The sequence below is a fragment of the Pipistrellus kuhlii genome, unplaced genomic scaffold (assembly GCF_014108245.1).
Source record: "Pipistrellus kuhlii isolate mPipKuh1 unplaced genomic scaffold, mPipKuh1.p scaffold_m20_p_16, whole genome shotgun sequence".
NCBI lineage: Eukaryota > Metazoa > Chordata > Mammalia > Chiroptera > Vespertilionidae > Pipistrellus > Pipistrellus kuhlii.
Genome location: NW_023425471.1, coordinates 16,842,002 through 16,858,513, shown reverse-complemented (window position 1 = coordinate 16,858,513; position 16,512 = coordinate 16,842,002). Strand labels below are relative to the sequence as shown.

Genomic DNA, 16,512 nt, shown 5'->3' with positions numbered 1-16,512 from the left:
CCTGTCACCTCTTCAATGAAATAAAAATTATTAATAAAAGTATTAAGGATAGTAGTAATCTAAACCTCCATTAAAAATAATGATTTGTAAACATTATTGAGATAATTAATTTAAAATTTTCTCAATTTTTTGCCGGGACCGGTTTGGCTCAGTGGATAGAGCGTCAGCCTGAGGACTGAAAGGTCCCGGGTTCGATTCCGGGCAAGGGCATGTACCTTGGTTGCAGGCACATCCCCAGTAGGGGGTGTGCAAGAGGCAGCTGATCGATGATTCTCTCTCATCGATGTTTCTAACTCTCTCTCTCTTCCTCTCTGTGAAAAATCAATAAAATATATATTTAAAAAAATAAATAAATAAAATTTTCTCAATTTTTAAGCCTACATCATATTTAAGTACATTTATATTTGTTCGAATTCCCTTTTTCATTAATATTTCACATGAAAAACTTATTCTCTCAAAACAAAACAAAAATATTATTCTACAGTTTCTTTGGCATGCTTCACTCTGAATTGAATGTTTGTAACATTGAGGTACATGGGTTAATAATAATTCATTTAAAATATAGGAATGTGAGAAACAATCAATTCACTGTGATGCAAACTTTCCATTGCCAATAAGAATCATTGAACTTTTACTTTTATATTGCAGAACACTTTGAGGGGATAATAATATAGTTTAATGTATGTTGATTATTATACTTAGTTTTCCATCAATTTTCTCTGAAAACCACATATAAAGTTTTCTATGATATTTTTAAAATTAATTAATTTATTTTTTTTACATATTTTAATGATTTTTTTTGCCCCCTCCCTCCCTCCCCTATGATATTTTTTGATCACTATTACCAGGATTCAGTTTTCTACATTCATACTTTGTTTTTAAATTCCCATATTTTGATGTATATCTAATTATCCTTATATTTGCTGATTTTGTCTGACTGTATGATGAACAGATTAGCTAAAGGTGTGAAATAACATTTTAAAGCAACTGTTGAGCAGTACTTTGGGAAAACAACACAATTTCAATTATGGTTTTGGATTTCCTACTAATTTCATTCAATGAGAGCACAGGTCAAGTGTTTGGAGAGTCCTAGAAAATCCACAAGCCTAGAATCCCATCAGGGTCTGCCTAATAAGATGTTTAGAAATTGAAGGCAGCTTATGCCATGACTAATTCAAAGAATTCTGCAAGCTTGATTGACATCAGATCTTTTCACTCCCTGAGATTACCACAGAATCTGTGTAAACCAGTTTCTCTGATTGACTGACAGGCCAGGCAAAGAACCAAGCCATCTAAGGTTAATTCTGCCATCACGTCTTAGGCCATTTCATTCCTTTCATCCCACAGAATCTCATGAATAGAAAAGTTAAATTTCTAAAACATAATTTGGGGGCTAGATGCACAATTTAACATTATGCTGTATCATATTCTATTCAATTGTATTACAATTCTACAGATGTGCACAAAAGGGTAGGCTCTTCTTCTTTAGCCAGATAAAGGACCAAATTTCAACAATGCCTGAGTAGCCAATTTCTACATGCTGTGATTGGAAGGTTTCTTCAGTCACCTGTCACAATAGTGAAATCTTATTATGAAAGACTCCTTTCTTAGAGAAACTCTGGGTAGGCTATAGACATTTTCTTCTATGACACAGAGAGCTCTGATTATAGCCATGAGCAGTGTTATCTGAATTAATATGTGATGTAAATTCTAGGTGAATTTTTGTCTGAAAAAATAGGAAACTATATTCAATTTACAGTAAAGGGCAATGCCTTGGTCACTGATTGGGATAGAATATTTTTAAAAAGATAAGTTTGTTCCAAATAATGTCCCATCCTATTCTAATACATCTAATACAATAATAATAATAATAATAATAATAATAATAATAAAATAAACAAACCTAGGAAGGTCGTTTTCCAAAGGATATATCTCTGAGTGCAGATGTTTCCCCCCTCCCAATTTTTGTAAATTTATTTATTTTTTTGTCTTCTAATACTTGGACACTTCTTTGTTTTCCTCATTAAAAACAACAACAACAACAACAACAATACTCATTATATCATTCATCCAGTCATAAATCTATTGGCCTTTATTATAACTAAGAACTGTCATTGAGCAATGAAAATGACAGCCATAACCACTATACTCACTAGAACTCATAGGCTAAAATAGAGACAGACAGTTAATGTAAAATTATGATATGGAGCCTAAACTGGTTTGGCTCAGTGGATAGAGCGTCAGCCTGCAGACTGAAAGGTTTGATTCCTGTCAAAGGCATGCACCTTGGTTGCGGTCACATCCCCAGTAGGGGTTGTGCAAGAGGCAGCTGATTGATGATTCCATCTCATGGATGTTTATAACTCTCTATCCCTCTCTCTTCCTCTCCGTAAAAAATTAATAAAATACATATTTCTTGGATCACATGATCTCACATATCTAGAGGAAATAATGAACAACATAAACCGATGAACAAGAACAGACCCAGAGAAAGAGAAGCAGCAATCAGACTCTCAAAGCTCAAGAGGGAAAGTAAGGGTGGGTGGGGGTAAGGGGAAGAGATCAACCAAAGAACTTGTGTACATGCATATGGGCCTAGCCAGTGGCCATGAACAATGTGGGGGGAGGAGGGTTTGGGATGGGAATGGGGGGATAAGGACAATTATGTGAGACTATAATAAAAATAAATGAATAATTTTTTTTAAAAAATTAAAAATTACGATATGGAATGATACATGCTAAGACATAAATACAGGTGCAAAAGAAATCATAACGTGTCTTGGACAGCCACCTGAAATGGGAGATGTCCGTTTTTGCAAGGTCAGCCTCAAAGGATCAATGTAAATAAGCCAATAAAAGGAAGTTGGGCATGTGCTTGTTCTAGGAAATGGGAACCACATGTTTAAAGCCAACTGTCAATAGGGACATAATATGTACCCGGAGATAAAGAATGAACTTTATCTATAGTTAGAGCAAGGAGTAGAATATGCCAGCAAAGATTCTGAAGGGACTTCAAAATAATATTAAGGCTATGGGTTTTACCTTTAAGAAAAACAATCACTAAAGATTTTAAGGAGAAAGCCATAATTTCATTTTAGAAAGATCACAATCTAGCTGCTTTGCAGATGGATAATGACAGTGTAGGATGGTAGCAAAGAGACTAGTACCAGATTTGAGGAAGAGATGGTAATGGCTTTAAGTAAAGATAGTGGGGGTAGGGAGAAAAGGGGGGAAGCAAGAAATATTAGGAGGTATATGAAAGAATTGGTGATCCATTGACTGATTAAATGGAAATGGTGAAGGATGTGAGAGGAAGAGGAAATATCAGAATAATTCTTAATGCAATTATGCCTAAAGCAATGATTAATTGTAAATATCTGAAATACAGAAAAATGCAGAGAAAGAGCAAAACCAATTGGGGGTTGGACACATTGATTCACTCAGTTCGGGTAGCTGTGGGAATCTAAGTGGAAATGTCAAGTAGGGCAATATATATTCAAGTTTGGGAATCAAGGGGGAAATCTGGACCAGAGATGTAGAGTTGAGAGTTGTCAGCATATGAAGTGTAATTGAAACTAAGGATATAGATAGAATTAAAAGGAAGGAAAGCATAGGACAAAATTCTGAAGAGTTATAATAATCATGACGCTGCTCTCCCTGCTTTGGAAGCATCATGAGACTTCAGCTCCTTTTCCTTTTGATCCAGATGCCTTTAGCCTAATTCTTATGAGTAACACTGTGTTCCAAGCAAGTTTTATTAAAAAGCATAATGACATCCCCAATATCCTTTAAGCTTAAGAGTCAAAAGTTAACATTTATATTCTTTATGTCATGCCTAATATTATTTTTTTTTAATTTTTGATTGGGATAACATTGATTTGTAGCATTATATAAGTTTCAGGTGTGCAGCATTATAATTTGCTCACTACCAAATGTTTATTTTCCAGCTGTCACCATGGGATTAACCCCCTTTACCAGTTTTACTCCTTTTCCCCTCTGATAACCACCAATTTGTTGCGTGCCTCTATGTGTTTTATATTATTGTTTTGTTTATTTCTGATTTTTGTTTTTATATTTCACTTATGAGTGAAATCATATGGTAGTGTCATTTTCTATCTAACTTGTTTCACTGACCCTGATAACCTTAAAGTCTATCCATGTTGTTGCAAATGGCAGGATTTTACAATTTGTTCATTCATCCATCAATGGACACTTAGGTTGTTTCCATAGTTTGGTTACTCTTAATAGTACTGCAGTGAACATAAGTGTGCATCTACCTTTTTGAGCTAGTGTTTTTATACTCTTAAGATAAATTCCCACAGGTGGAATTTCTGGAAAATATGGTAGTTATATTTTTAAATAGAGGAATCTCCATACTGTTTTCCAGAGTGGCTGTATAGTGAACATTTCCATCAACAGTGCATGAGAGTTCCCTTTTTAGCACATTCTCACCAACACTTGTTTCTTGTTTTTTGGATTATTACCTTCTAATAGGTGTGAGGTGATATTGCATTGTGGTTTTGCTTTGCATTTCCTTTATAGTGAGTGACACTGAATACCTTTTAAAAATATATATTTTATTTATTTTTTACAGAGAGGAAGAGAGAGGGATAGAGAGCTAGAAACATCAATAAGAGAGAATCATCAATCAGCTGCCTCTTGCACACCCCCTACTGGGGATGTGCACACAACCAAGGTGCATGCCCTTGACCAGAATCAAACGTGGGACCTTTCAGTGACGCTCTATCCACTAAGCAAAACTGGTTTCCGAGATACTGAATACTTTTTCATGTGCCTGTTGGCCATGTTTATGTCTTCTTTGGAAAAATGTCTACTCAGATTCTCTGCTTATTTGGATTGTTGTTGTTGTTGAAATGTATGCATTCTTTATATAGTTTGGATATTAACTCCTTATGGGATATATGATTTGCAAATATCTTTTCCCATTTGATAGGTTGCCTTTTCAGTCTGTTGATGGTGTCCTTTGCTGTGCAAAACCTTTTTACTTTGTTGTAGTCCCATTTGTTTGTTTATTTATTTATTTTGTTTTCCTTGCTTTTAGAGTCCAATAAGAATACCATGGCTAAGATTGATGTCAAGGAGCTTACTCCCTGTGTTTTCTTCTAAATATCTAATCATTTGAGGTTTTACATTCAAGTTTTTAATCCATTTTGAGTTAATGTTTGCAAATGGTCTAACAGTCTTTATATAATAAAAAAGTAGGATCATTAAAATCCCCAATCATGGTCTGTGGGAAGCATAGTTCTACTGTACCAGATAATCACACCTATATATTGTATAATAAGAGAAAATGCTTGATCTGTTGCATTAATTAAATAATTTTTGAAAAGTTGTCTATTCCAATTCTTACTCTCATGACTACTCTTTTAAAGGTGAACAGATCCTTGAAGGGAGATTCTGTGACATGTTCAGCATGGTATTTATACTTGAAAAGTGTTAAATTATTCAAAATCATACTTATAGTAGCAATCAAGATTAATTGCAGCTATATTGGGATTACTTATTATTTTTTCTACTTTGGCAGGAACACAAATCCAATTGTATAAGCAATTTCCATTATCCAAATTGTGAAAGAAAAGTAGGGGAAAAGAGGCCATGCAAAACTAGTTGAAATAGTATTTAAAATAAATCTTTAACCAGATGGATATCTAAAATTTCCTTTTTGTAAAGGAGCTGTTTCTGAACAGATTGTATATGTGTCTCACTGGTAGAAGTGGATTATCTGTCTTGAATTGGATTGTGATGACGATGACCCTATTCTAAGTAAACCAAATCCTTTGAACTATGTAATGAGGTCAGGAGGAACATTCGGCCTGAGAACAACAGATTGCAATGACTGAATTATTTCACTAATGTTTTATACAGCCTCTTTTCTCGATGTACATAATGTTGTGGTTTTGTCCTGCAGATTCCTGATCCTGTAGCTGTGTGTGCTATTTCTCTTTTCTGATCACTTATTTTTATTTTTATAAGTAGAGCTGAATGAGTGGCAGGAAGCTGCGAAATCTATCTTACAAAAAGGTGATTGTGGAAGAGTCTAGAATCTTTATTAATTTTGCAGCAGGATTGCAGAGAAATAATGAGCAAACATTTAACTGGTTCATTCTTATTTCTTCTTCAGGCTGTGAGGAGGCAAAAGTTGCTTGAACAGAGTATCCAGTCTGCCCAGGAAATTGAAAAATCCTTGCACTTAATTCAGGAGTCCCTCTCATCCATTGACAAGCAGTTGGCAGCTTATATTGCTGACAAAGTGGATGCAGCTCAAATGCCTCAGGAAGCCCAGGCAAGTAGACTGGGGATGAGCTTCTGTTCTTTTGTTTTTGTATTATCAGAACAAGATATTGCTGAATTTCCAACTTACATGTTATTCAATTAATTAGTTGTACGGAAGGCTATTTGATTGAATGAGTGGACTATGTGGAGGTGAAGGGAGAAAAAGAGCTCTAGTTTAGCACTGTAAGATTTATTTTTGAAAATATGTAATGATAAGAATTTGAATACAGACACATGTAAGTTGGGGTCACTGTCACACTGAAGTCTGCTCTTAATATTTTCTGCATGATATCCTTAAACCACGAAAAACCATAGGAATTTAAATTGTAAAGAAAATATTTTAATGGCACTACTGAAAATGCAGGATCAAACATTTTATCAACTCATCTTTGTTATCTTGCAATTGCAAGCCATATTAAATCTACATTTTTATACATTTAATGTGTTGTGAGGAATTAACAAAAGAACTTAGAGATGTGGATTTGCATTTTATTACTAATCATACTATATTTACTCACATACACACACGTTCAGCTGTATTCAGTTGGATGACAAAATGTTTTTCTAGAATGAGAGTTTAAAAAGTGATGAAAATAAGTTGACTTTATACTGAGTAAATTTAGGCTACATCTAAATTAACTCAGATCTTGGAAAGTATTTTTAAAATGATTAGTAGCAAATTTGAGATAGGGGAAAGCTATTACTGTCTTAGAAAAAGAATGGGAACTTTTAGGGAAAAATCTTGTTTAGCTGTGAAGGAATGGGACCCTAACATGTTTTCTTCCATTTATATATGGATGCAGGATTCTATAAAAAATAATATAACATACTAGTTAGTTTGTAATGATATAGCATAAATTATTTGTTTTTTAAATAAAAATCATAATAATAGTATTAAATATAGACGTTCAAAATACTTGTGAATAACAACACACAGATAAATTAAGACATTTTAAATCTACTTGAACAAAGAGATTTTTGAGTACTAACAAGCTCAAATTTATTTTTCATGAATTTCTGGTTGCACCTGCATTTTCAATAAAATTCTTGACTTTGAATTCTCAAAGTGATAATATATAACATTTTAAAAAGCACCCCCCCTGAAAGCTTTTGAAATATTCTTCACCATGATTTTTGTTTAAGATGACAGCAAATGAATTGTTTTCTCAGACATAATTATCAAGTACCCAGATTTACTTCAAGGATTGCATTTACTGCAGCTCAATTTGAAACTCCCTTGGAAGAAACAAGTAGAGAATAAAGAGGTTGTCTGTGAAATCAGAACTTAAGCACAATGTGTCATACCAGGAACCCACAAAGAATTCCACCAAAATGACATTTTTCTAAGAATAAATAATGGGGGCTTATTTTAATACTTTGTATTAACAAAAAGAACAGTTTCTTTGGATTTTCATAAAAGCTTGTTGCTAATTAAAAGATTAGCAGCCTTAGCTTTCCCTTTTCCAAATCTGAGTGCTTGATTTAATACATAACTGAGAGGCAGGGCAGAATGAATGGCATTACTGTATTTGGTCATCTGTATGTGCTCAGATTTCCTGTCATAAACTGGCCACATGGATTTGTGGATATCTGACTCCACCTTGTGGTGCACTAGTAGTTTTGCTACTAAATATATATTTGTTAATGAAACCTCCTTTTGTTGTCTTTTAAGATTGTTTGAGCTTATTGTAAAAAAAAAAAATCTCAACATTAAGGAAGTGTATACAATATGTATAGATTTTGACAGATAAACTCTCATAGTATATAAAAGTAACTGTAGATCAAGGTTATTCCATTTGTATTTATAACTCTAGGCGAGGAATGAGCTTCCCACTGCCCCCAAATGTTAATTGATCAATTTTCTGTCATGATTAGAAAACCAGGTCTTTTGATGTTAAATTGGATTTAAAACATTTCTTTTTTATTTTATTTTGTGATATGAGCTTGGAGGAATGAAGTTTACTTTTTTAGACAGTAAAACTACATACTGAAAGAGTATCAAACAGGTGTTCAACTGAATATTTTCTTTGAAATAATAACCCTTAAACCAAAATCTTAGATCTTATGACCATAGCATCAGCTGCCCAATGCCTGTCCATTTAAACAGATTTTTTTAAAATTAAAAAACAAATTTCAGATGACATCTGATTGATTCAAATAGAGGAAAAACAAATAAGGAAAACTTTTCTAGTATAGAAATCTACCTTCTAGTCATAGAAATCAGAAACATTAGAGCTATTTAAAAAGTAGTATGATTAAAATATAAAAGCTATGAATGTTTCTTTCTTTACTCTCAAGTTTCCTGAATAACACACTAAAACCCAGAGATTTTGTTTTAGCACCTATGGTCTAGAAGAAAAAAATTCCAAGTACCTATGCTGCACCCCAGGCCTGGCACAACAGAATCTCTGGGTTGACTCAGTCATCAGAATTTTCAACACTCCCTCCCCCCGTTATTCTAATGTATAGACAATGCTAAAGGCAACTGTGGATATTACATTACTGGTAATGGTTGAACGTCTCCAGTACTTTTTTCACATCATATTTCTTACCACTCTTTGATAAAGAGTCTCAGCTACGGCTGTGTCAAGATTTCAATGGGAGGGAGTCCTGGTGGAAAGCAAACTGCTGGTGACTTTCTATCCTACTTTAATTGTCCCCTTACTCTTATGAGAAGTGGGTGACAGTAGACTACATAGCTGAGAACTCCTGCATGAACAAATAAATTTGGACAAGTTGACTTTTCAATATGGATCATTGATAATGAACTCAGTTTGCTTTTGCTATTTTCTTTCTTCTTCCTAATTTCACATATGATGATGTGTCTCTAAATCATTGTTGTAGTTGTCATAACTACTTAAGTGTAATGCTTAAAATTATGAAGATACTTTAATTTTCGCTTTTTCAGTAATTTCATATTTTGGATCTTCAACATGCAAGAACAGTCCCACATGAGTATCTGTTAATAATCTCTATATTATGTGCTGATGATGCATAATTTATAGATGAAAAAAACGATCCTGTTACATAAATAACCACATGAAGCATTGGGGTTGCTTAACAGTTATTGCAATAGCTAAACTGTCCTTTTACTTCTGTCTGGCAGATTCTGATCCCGTCTTTTGTAACCTCATGTCCCCATAGTAATATATGCATGGGTATGAGTAACAGGAAAAAATAGAGCAATTTAGGAAGAAAACACATTATCATCAAATAAGACGGCTTGGTTTTTGTTTTTTAATATATTTTATTGATTTTCCACAGAGAGGAAGGAAGAGGGATAGAGAGCTAGAAACATCGATGAGAGAGAAAAATTGACCAGCTACCTCCTGCACACCCCATGCCAGGGATGTGCCTGCAACCAATGTACATGCCCTTGACCAGAATTGAACCTGGGACCTTTCAGTCCACAGACCGACGCTCTATCCACTGAGCCAAACTGGTTTTGGCTAAGAGGGTTTCTTAATCAATATAGAAAAGTGATCTTATATTTTGTTCAACCAACTAAGACTTGGGGTATTTTGGGTCCACCACAAACCAGATTTCTTCCTTCCATCTCTTTTTTTATGTCATTAATAATGTGGCTAAAACAGCATCAGTAGGTGGAAAAGAGGGATGTAATCTTTTCTAAAAAAAAAAAAAAGCTGTTAATTTAAAGTGATTGCATTAGTAGCAGATCAAAACAATTCATAATTGATGTCCTCCTGTATTTATGGAAGCAAAATTTTATCACTCACTTTAAATATATTGGGCCACATTTTAATATAAGGATTCCAAGGACCCAAGTCAATGACTTAAAAAGTAAAGACTTAAATGCATATTTTCTCTATCAGATTCAGCTTATAATTTCATTATGGAGTGAAAAATAATTTATTGTTTAAAATAGGCACATTTGATTTTCAAATGACTCAGAATAGTCTAACTTTATAGCCTGCCTCACTGATTTATGAATTAGACAGTATAAACCTACATAGGGGAATTCACTTAGGATTTATGTGATAATGAAATAATTTCATAACAGAAGAAGAAAATAGAGAACTATTACAAAGATTTGGGTTCCATAGGCAGCAAAGTATGAGACATCTCTCATGGATACATCTTCTAGGGCAAAAGGATATAAGGGGAAAATAAACAAATGGGACTACATCAAAATAAAATGTTCTGCAAAACAAATAAACAACTAACAGTCTAAAGAGAGCCCACTGCCTGAGAGAACATATTTGCCAACAAGGAGTTACTTTCCAAAGTATATAGGGAACTCAAACAACTGAACAAAATGAAGGAAGCAATACAATTAAAAAAATTGGCAAAGGACCTAAATAGACACTTTTCCAAAGCAAACATACAGATGGCCAATAGACGTATGAAAAAATGTTCAAAGTCACCATCAATCATCAGAGAGATGCAAATTAAAACAGCAATGTAGTATCACCTCACACCTGTCAGAATGGATGTCATCAACAAATGACAAGTGCTAGCAAGGATGTGGAGTAAAGGGCACTCTCGTACAGTGCCAGTTGGGATACAGACTGGTGTAGTCATTATGGAAAACATTATGGAGATTCCTCAAAAAATTAGCAATGGAACTCCCATTTGACCCAGTCATCCCGCTACTAGGAATACGTATATCCTAAGAAACCTGAAACATCAATCAGAAAGAATGTATGTACCCCCATGTTTAGAGCAGCACAATTTACAATAGCTATCATCTGGTAACAGCCAAAGTGTTCATCAGTAGATGAGTGGGTAAAAATAGCTGTGGCACATTTACCCCATGGTATACTATGCAGCAGTAAAATAGAAGGATCTCTCTACCCTTTTAGATAACATGGAGGGACCTGGTGAGTATTACTTTAAGCAAAATAAGGCAGCCAGAGAAGAGCAATACCGCATGATCTCCCTCATATGTGAAGACTAATGACCAAAATAAACTGGTGAACTAAATAGATCTAGAGACACAGAGGCATGGAACAGACCGTGGAACCTCAGAGGGAAGGTGGGGGTAGGTGGGTAGGAAGAGATCAACCAAAGAATTTATAAGCATATATGCATAACCTATAAACACAGACAGTAGAGTAGTGAAGGCCTGGGATTGGGGGGGGGGGTGTGTGAAAATGGGCTAGAAGAGGTCAAGGGGGAAAAAGAGGACATCTATAATAAGAAAAGTGTAATATGCTAATTAGACCAGATGTCCTGGATGAAGCCAGGGCTTTGAGGGAAGCTCAGGTCCTGATGCCAGAGGGAAGATGATACAGGCAGCCAGGGGAAGGAAGACCTAATCTTGCAAAAATTTTGTGCACCAGGCCTCTAGTATATAATATTTTTAACAAGATTTAGAACAAACAAACAAAATGGGGTTTCCAATGGTAAATTCCACAAAGCCATAGCAGAAATACTATAGTTTCTTTTACCCAGCAGTGTAGATATAATGGAAAACACAATTCGGTTTATTTTAAGTATTTTGTAACATTGAAATGTTACCTCTGTGTGTTACTACATAGAACTCATTACTCCCTTATTTAAAATGTCTATTAGTATTATTTTTATGTTTAATAGTGTGGGAGGTAATCACAAGTAAGAGTTGAAAAAGATGCAAGAGATTATAAACATGCTACACATCATTGACTGTGCTTAGAAACACTGCATATTATGTCCTCACAGGATGTGTAATAAAGACATGCACATCTTTCATATTATAAACTCAGAAGTGCACTTCTTAATTTTGCCATAAATTATATCATCCCATTGTGAAAATCTCTACCAATTCAAAATATAAAAGTGAAACTAGAAGCATCATACTGTGGTCACATTGAAGACTCTTGAAGTATTAATACTCTGAGGAGTTTGAAATGATTTAAATTCAACCCATTTTTTCTTGTTTTTCTCTCATTTAAATGGATATTTATTTATAAAAGAGGTGACAGAGAAATTATGACTCTAAAATGCATACCCAGATAACGCTTGTTATTGCACGCCCTGTTTTTTTATTTGTTTGTTTGTTTTGTTTTGTTTTTTTTAATTGTGGAAAATATTATAGATATCTTCCTCCCTACCGTTTGCCCCTCTCCATAAACCCACTGCCCCATCCCAAGCCTTCCCCACACTATTGTCTGTGCCTATGGGTAATGCATATATGAATGTTAAATTTTGGGATTAATCTCTTCCTGTCTCCCCAACCCCACTTCCCTCTGAGATTGGTCAGTCTGTTCCATGCATCCATGTCTCTCGCCTATTTTGTTCTTGATTTTATTTTGTTCATTAGATTCCACGTATAAATGAAGACCTGTGATATTTGTCTTTCTCTGACTGGCTTATTTCACTTAGCATAATTATATCCAAACCCATCCATGCTACTACAAAGGGTACGGGATCTTTTTATAGCTGTATAATATTCCATTGTATTTATTTTCTTCTTAATGTTTATGACTATTGGAAACCTCCTTATTTTTTTTCCATTAGGATTTTGTTGTTTTCTTTACCAACCCCCATTCCCTACTCACCCAGGGACAGCTACAAGAAAGCAGTGCTTCATACAAGGTCCTCAGTAAATATTTGTTTAATTTATTTAAATCTACAAAGATTTAGTCACTAATTATATGCCAGATAAATGTCCTAGAAACTGTAAAGGAAAAAAGTGGAAAAGCAATGCATCTTTCCATGCATTATATGGCATTGTACAGAAAAAAAATGCAAATGAAAGAATTGCTGGCCAACCAAGTTGAACATAATCATCAGTAACTTTTTCCCCCAATGAAACTAAATAATATCATGAAAACATTTTGACATAGTGCTTTATGACACTGCCAAGGTTTGGAACTTTGAAAAGACTTCCAAAATATTTAAGTAGTATACCATAAAATTTTTTTATGTGACAGGAACTGATTAATGGAAATTATATATTGCAGCCTTTCTGTGTATTACATACTTTTTATGATCTGTACCATATGAATGACTACTGTTCACAAAGCATCCACATTATTTTATTTTATCTTTATAACAATATAATGAGGTAGATAAATTGAATATTTATGTACAAGAGAGCATTTGGACAAGCTATATAAGTGATTGGGGATGAGGGTGGGGAGTTACACAAATGCACTCATGGGAACATTTGCGGGGCTTAGAAATGTTCTAAAAATCAAATCGTGGTTATGGTTCCATAATTCTAAATATTACTAAAATTTATTGAATTGTACATTCATTCAATTCTATGGTATGCAAATTATACCACAGTGAAGCTATTGTAATTTTAAAAGATATTATTAATTGAGAATATTTCAAATAGTGTGTTTAAAAAAATAACTTCAGCTTGCCATGAACTTTCACTCTATTTTTTTTTAACATGCAGGAAAGGGTAAAATGTGAGGGATTTTGTTAAATAACCTGGAATTAAATTATGATTATCAATAACCATAATTGTGGTCAGTATAAAAGCCTTATAATAATGTTTCCATTGTTCATACTGTAATACATTTAATGGATTTCATTTCTAAAATATTTTTACTGATGGTAGTACTTAGATATTCTTTCTCCACATTGATAATTATCTATCAAGAAAAAAATAACCTATAGCTTCTATAGTACCCCAATATTTCTATACAGATATCCAAATTTCCACCAAAAGTTTTGTCTGTTTATTTACCTAATTTGGAAAGTATCCATAATTTGCAAATGCACTTTTATAAAGACCTATTGTATTGTCATCACTTTTATCATTATAACTAAGAAGAATATCATTTCTCAGCTGTATTACAAAGATTAATAATTCCACACAATGTTTACTTTCAAATGTATAAGGGTCTGTCATCAAGTTTTCTTCCAAAAATTAACATGCTGTATGAACCTCCTGGAAATTTATGGTCAACCTTGTATTTATTTTCAGGCTTAGAAGTTTAACCTAGACTTAATACACCACAGAAACTTGTTTTTCCAGAAATCTGGTAATATACCACAGAACTCACATGTCAAGGAAAAATGTTTGAAAAACACTAAAATAAAATATTTCCTTCATATAACTCATACTCCCAGAACTGAAGAAGATAGTGATCAGTTGATTTCTTAAAGTTCCTAAAATGATGTTCCACCAAAGAACTTATGACTGAACTAAGTTGATAGGTAAATTTATTTTAGTGATATTAAATGTTTGCCATTCTGCCCTGGCCAGTGTGGCTTGGTTGGTTGAGTGCCAGCCAGAGCACTGAAAGGTTGCTGTCTCAATTCTGGTCAGGGCCCCTGCCTAGGTTGCTGGTTTCATTCACAGTGAGGGATATGCAGAAGGCAGCGATCAATGTTAGACTCTTGAATCAAGGTTTCTCTCTTTAGAATTCAATCAATTATTCTTTAAAAAAATAAAATGCCATTGCATAATTTTTCTCACACACACACACACACACACACACACACACAAAATAAATATGAATTGAGGGTTCCAATATACCTCACTTACCTGAAATACACTGTGGTCAAGTTATTAAATTATAACAAGCTCTTTGCCTGATAAATATTTCTGATAAAAGTAAAAACTGCTTTATCTGATAAAACTCAATTTTAGATAGTATGCTTTCTAATTAATCCAATCAATTTATAGGACTTTTTTTTTTTTTACAAATGGTAATAAAAAGCTGTTTGTATTTCTTCTGACTTTTTTTTTTTACTTACCAAGTCATTACAAAGTATAATAAACTTTTCAAAATTATCTGCCCTTGAGCATTATTATGTTTTAATGTTCTCCATATTTTAAAAGTACGAAATTTTCAAGGTATTTTATATATTTTCTTCCTTTAATTTTGTGAGTATGTGTTCTATGTGGACATTTTTCCTTCTCAAGGATGCAAGTTCAAAATTGCTAATGTTAAAAATGACTTATCTAACGGTGTTACATTTCTCTATTAATAGTCTCAATATGACATGTAATACTTTTCCTTTTGAAACATTTTAGTTATTTTCTCTGGAATCATTTTAGTCGACATCACAAAAGCTCTAATAATTATTTTATATAAAGTCTCCTTTATTCCATTAAACACTTTAGACGGCTACAGCTTAATTTTGCTTGCCATTTTCTGTCATTAATTTGATATATGAAAATGTCTGATGAGGTAAATCCTGATAAAAAAAAAAAGCACTGCTCTCAGCTCAGTTAATTGTAAAGTGCTCTATTGGAAATGTCATTAATGTTTGATTGATTTTTAGTTCTACAATTCACCCTTTACAATTTTTAATGGAAAAAGTGGTTATTTCTATTTCCATTGTTGTTTCCTACTTTTAATAGATAGTGCTAGTTCAGAACATAATTACTGTATTGTCAAATTACTTTTTTGGCAATGGCATGATAATATCATTTAATTTACATTTTTTTCATTTTCATGGCAGAAAACACACACACACACACACACACACACACACACACACACACACACACACAAACAAATTGGTGATCCTGAAAGGTATAGGAATGAGAATGCCTATTAGAGCACACATAGGTTGCTCAAAATCAGCAGCCCCTGAGTTGCTAGGTCATTTCATTTTATTTCTCTTGGAAATAACTTATTTTATTTGAAGCCAAGCTGATAATTTCACCAGGTCAATTGTTTATTTTATTTGAATACCTATCCTGACAGGTGTATATTTTAGTTGAAAATACAACTCAAATTGTATAGCCTTATTTAGATCTTTAGCAGATCTTATTGGTAGCCAAGGGTGAAATCATTTTACTTTGGTTTAAATCTTCCATTCTCAATGTTTTCTTCTACAATATAGTATTTTTTCATTGTCCGGTCATAATGTCAGGAAAGATGATGGAATGTTTTTGTTTTTTTTATTAGAGACATTTTAAAATAAGAGATCGTCCATTCTGCCTGCAAGTTTTCAAAATACTCTCTTTTAAAACAAATAATATTTATCTGTTTCACAATACTTGTAAGTCTGTCCTAAAGTCATTAGCATTTTGTTTCCAGAATAATATTTGATGAGATCAAATAAAAGTAGGTGTTAGCAGTATCCTAAATACAAATTAAAAATGTATTATCAGTTGAAAGTAGGAATTGAGGCATTGATTTGTAAAGGTACTAACTAAATGTAAGTGTGATGCATGAAGTATAACTTCCTAAAGTAGAATTGATTGGTATTATATATCAATTTTATCTTATAACTTTAACAATGAATTGGATTGCTTTTCCTGAATATAGTCATTAAATATAGTTAGAAGTATAAAGTTTAATT

General features: G+C 33.4%; 1 protein-coding gene across 4 annotated transcripts in view; it reads left to right on the top strand.

Moving 5' to 3' along the window:
* DMD (dystrophin) overlaps window positions 1–16,512 on the top strand; it is a 1,962,662-nt gene that overhangs the window by 615,340 nt on the left and 1,330,810 nt on the right. For all 4 annotated transcript variants that reach the window (XM_045582357.1, XM_045582356.1, XM_045582355.1 and 1 more), the window contains one exon: window positions 6,143–6,304. In XM_045582357.1, the coding sequence (XP_045438313.1) occupies window positions 6,143–6,304 (162 nt within the window). The remainder of the gene's footprint in view (window positions 1–6,142; window positions 6,305–16,512) is intronic.